Source organism: Sceloporus undulatus, chromosome 3 (genome assembly GCF_019175285.1).
Source record: "Sceloporus undulatus isolate JIND9_A2432 ecotype Alabama chromosome 3, SceUnd_v1.1, whole genome shotgun sequence".
In the NCBI taxonomy this organism is placed as follows: domain Eukaryota; kingdom Metazoa; phylum Chordata; class Lepidosauria; order Squamata; family Phrynosomatidae; genus Sceloporus; species Sceloporus undulatus.
Window position 1 is genome coordinate 6,117,290 of NC_056524.1, and position 9,455 is coordinate 6,126,744.

General features: G+C 41.4%; 1 protein-coding gene across 1 annotated transcript in view; it reads left to right on the forward strand.

Annotated features, from left to right (window-relative positions):
* The window catches only part of DGAT2 (diacylglycerol O-acyltransferase 2), a 58,185-nt gene that overhangs the window by 34,927 nt on the left and 13,803 nt on the right, over positions 1–9,455 (forward strand). The window contains exon 4 of the mRNA XM_042457726.1: positions 2,299–2,369. Coding sequence (XP_042313660.1) covers positions 2,299–2,369 — 71 coding nt within the window. The remainder of the gene's footprint in view (positions 1–2,298; positions 2,370–9,455) is intronic.

Consider the following 9,455-nt stretch of genomic DNA (forward strand, 5'->3'; position numbering starts at 1 on the left):
CTTATCTTCCTCAGTCGGTGTGGTCAGCAGTTGAAGTTGATGGGAGTTGTAGTCTTGGGAATCTAAGACTGGGAAATGCCATTTTTAAACACTGTTCTGCAAGTAGGGCATGATTGGCAAGAAGCCTGAATACTCCTCCTGAGAGTATTCAACATTTTGTTGCCAGTACTGCCTATCGCAAATAATAGCTGCCCATCCTCATCTGATATTGACTTAAAACTGTTGACCATTCCGTCTGGTCTGTGGCTTAACATACACTGCAGGAATAATCCAGTTTGGCACTGTTTTAACTGCCATGGCTCAGTGCTATGGAATTCTGGAATTGGTAGTTTTGTGAGATATTTAGCCTTGTGTGTCAGAGGGCTCTGGCGCCACAATACAATACAAATCCCAGAATTGAGCCATGGAAGTTAAAGCAGTGTCAAACTGCATTATTTATTCTAGGCAGATTAGACCTATGACCTGGATCCCATTGGTAATCCTCACTAGAGTAAACCCATGGAATCAAATGATGAATGGTGAGTTAACACTGATGTAGGTCACACTGATTTCATGGGTCTGCTTTAGTTGGAACTAGAAATAGACTGAGGCCAGTGAAAAGGTTTAACTGAACATGGTGTAAAGCAACTTTCTCTCTCCCTGGCACCTCTGAAATATATTTGGACTATGATTCCCAACAGAGGTGGACACTATGGTTATGATTAATGGAAGTTGTAGTCTGAAAAGTAGGATGTAGGATCGGGGATTGGCAAAATCTATGTGCTGTTTTGGTGGACCTTTTCCTGCCTCCCCAAATAGGTTTATATTCTCTCCTGAAAGCCTTCAGGGACCCTTTCCACACTAGACAGCTGTATCACTGATTCTGCTTTAAACTGCCAAGACGGCATCCTATGGATTCTTGGGAATGATAGTTTGGTATGGTGCTAGAGCTCTCTGGCTGAGAACTCTGACTATCCCTGCCTGAACTGCAGGTCCCAGGATTCTATAGGATAGCAGATTAATTCTATTTTAATGTTGAATTTTATATGCTTTCAACTGCATGGTAATAATTTAAATGTCAAGCTGCCTTGGGAATAATGCAGGGTATGGGTGAGTCTCCCTTATCTGGAATTCCAAAATCCACAATACTCCAAAATCCAAAATTGTCCACATAACATAAATGAATTTCATGTTTAGATTTGGTTCTCATCTCCAAGATATTTCATTATGTATAGGCAAATATCCAACATCTGAAAAAAATTCAAACTCCAAAACACCTTTGGTCCCAAGCATTTTGGATAAGGGAGACTCAACTGGTATAAAGAGGGAGATGATGAGGTAGATCATGGCTGTTAAAGTGGAAACTTAGTGCTATTTCAGTTAACAAAGAGTCTTTATAAAGAGCTTTTTTTCTCCATAAGTCTTTTTACCTCTGCCCAGCCTATCCTTCCTCCTTGTCCTCTGTCTAGTGGGAAGCTTTTTAAAGCAGCATTGGCATTAGGAGGATGCCAAAGAAGGACTGGAAAAACCCACAGTTGCAGCAACAGGTTGTGGCAGCAGGTGTGCTGTAAACAGTGCAATAAAAGAGAAGTTAGGAAAGAATGAGGTTCTAATCCAACTGGTCCTAGTCTAGCTGTGTGTGCCTGTCTACAACATACAAAGTAATTCTGGAGACATACAAGTTACAACACACAAAGTAATTTATATATTATAAATTGTAATTTGTATGCCTCCAGAATGCATTCCAAATGCATTTCGCAAGAAGCCTTTAAAGAGTTCCAAAAGCTTCATTTTTTTGTACTTTTGCAAGGCTTACCTGACCTGGCTGTTTCGTTGAGGTTTGCGTATTGTTAGTTTGTAGTAAGAAATTCATTGAAACTTTTAGGTGATGCAGGAACCTACCTTTCTTCTTTCCATGTTATCTATACCTCTAGGACCAAATTTTCAGTTAAAGAAATAACACCTAGGAATGCATCCATTTTGTTAACTGGAGTGTGCCTGTAATTATGATGGAGTAGTATTTCACCTTTTAAAAAGGTGGGGAGGTCTCCAGTGTACTGTTTATCTTTTAAAAAACCCATCTGTTTTGCAAAACCAGGAGTGATTTTCCAAACACTTCTGGTATGTTTTTTTTTCTTGTCTGGATTTTTTTGAGCAACATACGCAGCTCAGCACTTGTAAATGAACTTTCATTTATGTATGACACCAACAAATTCCATGTTATATTTCTGTACTGGCTTTGCTTGTTCTTCTCTTTTTGGGATTCTCCACTCTACACCTGCCTTTTCTGACTTTCTTCTCTCTCTTTTTTTCTAACAGGAGGAAGAAGATCTAAGTGGGTCAGGAACTGGGCCGTGTGGAGATACTTCCGGGACTACTTCCCAGTCCGAGTGAGTAGTTGTTGTTTTGTGCCTTCAAGTCATTTCCAACCTACAGCAACCCTAAGGCAAACCTATCACAAGATGTGTTCAAAGGGGCTTTGCCATTGCCTTCATTCCCCAAGTTGGCTTTGACCAGATGTATTGGACAATCTGGCGGAGAGATTATTCAGGTCCAAAACACACTGCAGAACTGATCCAGTTTGAGACCACTTGAATTGCCCTGGCTCAATGTTAGGGAATTGTGGGAACTGTACCTGTGTGAGACACTGAACCTTCTCTGTCAGAGTGCTGGGGCCACAATAGACTACAATTCCTAGAACTCACTAGCACTGAGCCAGATCTGTTAAAGCGGTCTCAAACTGGATCATTTCTGTGGTGTGTTTTGGATCACAGCCGAAGACTACTAGAAGCCTCCAGGTAGCGGATGACTTCCTAAACTTTTGATGCCTTTTTGAGGCTCCTTTCTGTATTTGATGGTTGCTCTGTGTGTTTTGACACAACTGGTGCCTTCTGGGCTGCAACTCCTGCTGAGATATGTATTGGCTGCCCTGGTCAGGGCTGGTGGAAGTCAGTCAGAATCATTCTGCTTTGGAGCAAATCATCGCCTGCTTTCTCTCACTGGATAGATTGGTGAGGAGGATTGGGTCCACGGTGCTGTTGAGACATGAGGTACAGGCTCTGTCCTCTCACTTGTCATACTTTCCTCCTCTGGTGGTGCAGCATTCACTCATCAGTGCTTTCTTTCTGGCTGCTTTGGGAGTGGGATTGGTCTTAGTGAAACCTAGTGTCCACCACCTCCAACGTGCTATAACCTGGTCCACAATACCTATGACTTGCTGCCATTGTCTAGGCTTGCTGGGGCTGATGGCAGCCATATTAAAAAATAACCTCTAGCAACACACCCGAATGGATCAGGTGTTCTCCCCTTGCTCTGCAATTGGTGTGGGCATACTAATTCCCTGCTTCATCCCCCTGTGGGGCACACAGCAAGCCTAAATGCCCCTGTTTGCCTCTGGAGTCTCATTTTGAGAGAGACTTCAGAGAAAAATTGTTGTGTTGGGGGGTACTAAAGGTTTCATGGGTGCTTGTTAGGGTGGAGAGGTATTTTCATGTGTTTTACACATTTTGAGCACTTTCTGCATGGTTTGGGGATAAAAATTACATGTTTTAAAAAAATTGGGGGATGGAGATTGTCAGGGGCCCCATGCAGCCCATAGGCCTCAATTTGACTGCTCCTCGTCTAAATTCTTGTCAAGGTCTTCTGCAGCCTGTCCTTATGTGAACTGGAAACCAAACTGGGCCCCTTTCTGTGTGCAAGGCCTTTCTTCTCCCCAGTCCTCAAGTCAACATATCCATTGGCTGGGAGATTCTGGGAGATGTCATAAAAAAGAGAAGTAATATTTCCAAAATCTGTCTTATACTTCTGTTCATTTCTGTGAAAATGCATTTTGGCCAAGTTATGTTGTGCTCGTTTCAAGTGTCACACACTAAATGGGGTCTATTTTTAAAATATGGCCAGGTTTGTATTTTCTGCCCTCTTGTCTGGCAGGAAGCCCTGCTGAACACAGCTGGGCTTACTTCAGGATAAAAAATGCATACAAGTGTAGTATCCTTTTGGCTCATGCAATTGTCTCCTCTGATCCAAAGTAATACAAAATGCAGAGAACCAAATGGAAAGACCATGATTTCTGCAGTTCTGCACTGATTCCTTCCCCATCATTCCTGGTGGCAGTAGTAGCAGTAGTAGTAGTACTTGTGCCTCTTCAAGTTGTTTCTGACTTATGGCAACCCTAAGGTGAACCTATCATGGGGTTGAGCTGGGAATCAAACCCTGGTCTCCATTGTTGTAGCCTAGCACTCAAACCACTACATAGTTATACAGAGAATATTAGCGGATTTTCTTGTCCTTGATGAGGTGTCTTGAGATATTACAAGAGTTTTGGTTCATTTTTCAATCTTTGTATTTTTGCCGGGTTCGTGGGGTGAAAATTCAGTCTGAATGGAATGGTGGACTATTTTTTTGGGGGGGGGGGGAATGCAGTATGTTTGTGTGGAATGGAGCAGTTTTGCACACATGAATTCCCCTCCCCTTGTTTGGGGACTTTGTAAATAAAAAATCATGAAGAAATGAAGAAAAAGTCTTGTGATTTCACCCAGTAGGGAGGGGTAAAAATTAAATCTTTCTCTTCTGCAGGCAAGAATGAAATAAGCTACAGTTTACTTCCCCCACTGTCAGTGAAAAGTTCTCTGGCTCTTTTAGAGTTGTGAACAGGTCATTATTGGTAGCATTTATGCTTCTGAACATGTACTTCTGCCCTGAGGATTGTTGCCCTCTGGATAAACTGAGTTTAGACACCTTGCCATGTATCTGCAGCATGTGCACTTGTGCCATTTCTTTTCTGCCCTTTTGCTACTGGTGGTTTCTTTTGGCGCAGGTTGGCAATTGATATCCCCAGTTCTATAGTCCAAAAGGACTGACCTAATCCCAGACATTCCCAATCTTTTTCTGATGACAGCATCATTTGGATCTAAAGGTCTCTGATTTTTGATATGATACTCTTCATGTAGATACTGTTTTTGAATTTGCTAGACTTGCAACTAACCTGTTATCGTTTCATTAGCTTGATTTTTTTCTGTACCTTTAAAGATTTATTATGGGCAGCTATTCACTAATTGCTGTCAGATTATCTTTTATTTATTGCACCCCTACAAATGACAAGTCTTCGAGACACCTGTTATAAATAGCTTGCTCAGGTTTTAATAGTCCCATTGCTTTTTATGGGGTTGCATCTACCTGTAATCCAACCTTACTCTTTTCCTGTTGCCTTCCGTTATGGTCTTTGCAGTATATCATGCCATCTCATTTCCAAAGTGTGACAGGTCACTTTGGATTCGTATTGCTTGTACAGTACAGTCATGGATGTTTTTTACCCACAGTTTGAAAATATTCAAAAAATACAATGGTCCCTCCACATTTGCTGGGGTTAGAGGCACAGGACCCCCGTGAAAGTGGAAATACCACAAATAAAAAACCACTATGTTTTTACCTGAGAGAACGCACCTCTATGGTCAACATCAGACAGAGGTTGACCACAGAATAGCACTTGAGGACCTACAAATGTCTAGGGAAATTTTTTTCTAGTAATTTCCAAGTCCTCCAGTGCAAATCTATAGTCAATTTCCAGCAGAGTTGCTCTGGATTACCTAAAAATTTCTAGAGAGAACATATTAATCAAATCTGCAAATAATCAAATCCAAAAAAGTCAAAGGTGGAAATGTGGAGGGCTGACTTATATAACATGGCAAAACCAAAATTATAAGAATGTATATACATACATTCTTATAATCTTGGTTTTGCCATGTTATATAAGGGACACTATTTTATTTTATTCCCGCTGTATTTAGTGGGACTTGAACATCTACAGATTTGGTATCCATGGGGTGGTCTTGGAACCAAACCCCAACGAATACTAAGGGTCCACTAAAATTAATGTCTTTTCCCATTAACGAAAATGTAAATAAATTACATTGAGAAAACATGTCCAGGGATAGCTAGAACCATAAGCATCTTGAATGTAACTTTTGCAAGCTCTCTGATGCCCTTTTTAATCTTTCCAGTGATCTGATTTGCTTGGGTGTTTTTCCATGCTGGTTTTAGGTCTTCTGTGCTTGATCTGGGAGCCTTTTGTACTAATAATCAGTATAGAAATGTAAATGCTATACTGTGCTACGCAGTGCTCCTTCTTTTTGAACAAGGTGCATGCACACACATCCCCCAGTGTCTTCTGCCCATGTTGGAAGTGACCTCTGCTTAGATCAGTGTTTGAGAAGTTTAAAAATAGCTTGTTCTTGGAATTGCAATTGTAGGTGGGTTTGTTTTGTTACAAACCTCTCCCTCTAGCGCTGAGGGTTAGACACCTGAATACTGTATTTAAATTGCATGAAGAATTGGCATGCATCGGAAAAACACACCATGTGCTGGTCATGCAGGAAGGAGCATGCCCCTTGTTTTGACTCCTGTAAGAGCGGGATGTGCCGTGATAGAAACAACATGGTTGGAACAAAGGTTACAGTTTCAGCTTGTTTGATAAATTGCTTAGATAATTTATGTCTAAAAGGAGGAGGAGGAGGAGGAGGCGGTGGTCATCTGGTTAGATATTTTTTCCCCCAGTGCCAACCTCTTGCATAATGGAGTCCAAAGCAACCTTTTGGCTCAGTCCAGGGAGAATTTCAAGGCTAAGCCTCAGAGCCTGGTCCAAGGTCTTTTAACTGTTGGGACAAAGATGGGAAATTGACTCTCCCAGTGTTGCTGAACAGTAACTTCAGAATTCCTCACTGTTCTTGAGGCTGGCAGTGGATGCTGGGAGTCATAATCTAGCATCAGCTGGAGGATCTCATGATTCCTACCTCTGCTTTAGAGTCACTCAAGAATGGTCAACAGTGGCTGCGTTCTCCTGGCTCGTTGCTTCTGTAGCTTCTTGTTATTTTTGTGTGTGCTTAGGTCTTCACCTTTGTTTCTTTAGATGCTTTGGACTTAATCCCTGACAATTGGTCATGCTGCCTGAGCCTTCTGGGAGTTGGAATCCAAAAATTTCATGAACAAAGAATGAGAACCATAGGGACAGAGTGAAGGCAGAAAGCAGCCAAACCCATACATCGAAAAGACGGGTTTAGTTTCCTTAACATGATTGTGGGATTATGGGAGTTGCAGTCACCCCCCCCCCCCAAGAAACTTTTACTGGCTGTGGGAAAGATGGCATGGTGCCCAAATGATACACTATAGATTTCCTCTCTTTAATCTTCCCATCCCATCCACTCCAAGCCAAGATACAGGTTGAGTCTCCCTTGTCCAGAATTCAGAAATAGTCCAAAATTGTCCAAATGGGTGGCTGAGATAGTAGCACCTTTGCTTTCTGATGGTTCAGTGTGCACACACTTTGTTTCATACACAGCATTAATAAAAAGGGTATGTATAAAATTACCTTCAGGATATGTATATAAGGTGTATATGAAAAGGAAATGAATTTCAAGTTTAGACTTGGGTCTTATCTGCCAGATATCTCATTGTGCATATGCAAAAATTCAAAAATTTGATCCCAAGCATTTCAGATAAGGGGAACTCAACAACCTGTAATGTGGAAGGAATACATATATGTCTTTAATAGTTTACTAATCTCATAGAATCCTAAAGTTGGAAGAGACCTCAAGGGCCATCCAGTCCAACTCCCTGATCTGTTCTAAAAAAGGAAATATCTCATAATCAATCAGTTTTTCAGGTGTGTCACCTACAAAGCCCTATGAGCAGCACAGGGCTTTGTAGGTGATAGCTAGCACTTTTAAGTGTGTCTGGAAATAGACCAGTAGCTAGTGGAGCTTTCTCAGTGAGGAAATTGTGTGTTCCCTGTAGCCAGCTCTAGTTAACAATTTACTTTCAAGGCTTTATCAAACTGGTTTAAGGAGAGGAAAATTCTGACATGGGGATGCTTTTGCCACTTTTGGGCAGGAGAAACCGGTTGTTGTAATTCACCCCTTCAGAGTCCAGTATCTGTGAATGGAATCTACAAATGATAGGTGAGCTCCATTCTTGCCTAGAGGCTGGAAATGGTGTGTGTGTGTTGGGGGGAAACTTGAGCTGGATTCTCTGCTTTGCACCACCAAAACAGCTAAAGTTAGCAAACCTTTAGCTGGCAATAATAGCTGGTCTAGTGTTGCTTGGCTGTCTTCCAGGGCTTGGAAGTCCAGACTAGGAAAATGAAAAATATAGGAGTGGTCAGTGGCATTCAAGATTCAGAAATCTGGTGTTTCACAAGGTAAGAGGAGCCAAAAATGTGCTTGATGGGAGTTCCCGTCTCCTTTTGATGATCTGCTCTATGTCTGATATGAGCAGAGTGCAAAAGTTTCTGTATCAGTTAAAGCATAGTTAAGGGTCCTTTCACAGTATACAGATTTAGGTATACCTCCGTGACTCTGAGGAAGTAGACCAAAGTCTGCTGCATCCACACTGCAGAAATAATCTGGTTTAACATTGCTTTAACTGCCACGGCTCTATGTGGCCCCAGAGCAGAGCAGATGGCAAATCTGAAGATTTGATAAGATGGATCCATGGCAATTAAGTAGAATCACTGTGTTGTATGAAATTGCCCTAAGAAACATCATTACATTAATACAGGATGGGAGCCAAATTTTGCCTCTTTGCCACCTTCCAGCTGTGTACACTGGTGCACCAAAGCCCCACAAGACCCCTTAAAACTTTTCTGGTTGATATTTTGCCCCCAGAATCCCCAAAATGATTCAGAACAAGTGGCTTTGCTCCCAACTCAGGCCTTCACATACCTGTTCCTTCTCATTTCCAACTGGCTCCAGGACATACTGACTTAGCCCAAAGACTCTGTGTGTGTGTGTGTGTGTGTGTGTGTGTTGACAGTCAGAAATCTTGGCTGTTCCGCTGTGAAACACCCCAAGATGTACCAGTGGATTGGCTTCCACCTGCGTCTGCCCATTCTGTACCTCCATGGTGTGCTTCACTCAGCCAGAACTCAATGCAGAAATAATCCAGTTTGCAATTGCTTTAACTGCCTTGGCTCAATGCTAGGGAATTCTGGGAACTGTATTTTTTTCCAGTTTTTTATTTATTATTGAACTAATACAAATACATATGTAATATCTCTTATTCCAAACGATCTTGCACCCTGATATTTATACAGAAAGCTTATTTTCCCGTAGTTTTGCAACCTCTTTCCATTTTGCTTTATATTGCTGAACCGTTCTATCATTTTTGGACATTGAGATCATGTCCAAGATTGCTAACTCATTCAATTTCAAAATCCATTCTTCTAAGGATGGGATAGAGTTGGCTTTCCAGTATTTGGCAAATAATATTCGAGCAGCAGTTATTGCATATAGTAAAATACTCAACTCATCCTGAACTAGATTGTTCCAAATCCCATCAGTAATACTTAACAAAAATAACTCAGGGGTAAATGGAATATTTTTCCCCATTGCATTTGTTAAAGATCTGTGTATCATGATCCAAATTTTTTTAGCCGATTTGCACTGCCACCAAAGGTGATATAAGGTGCCTCCTTTTTGATTACA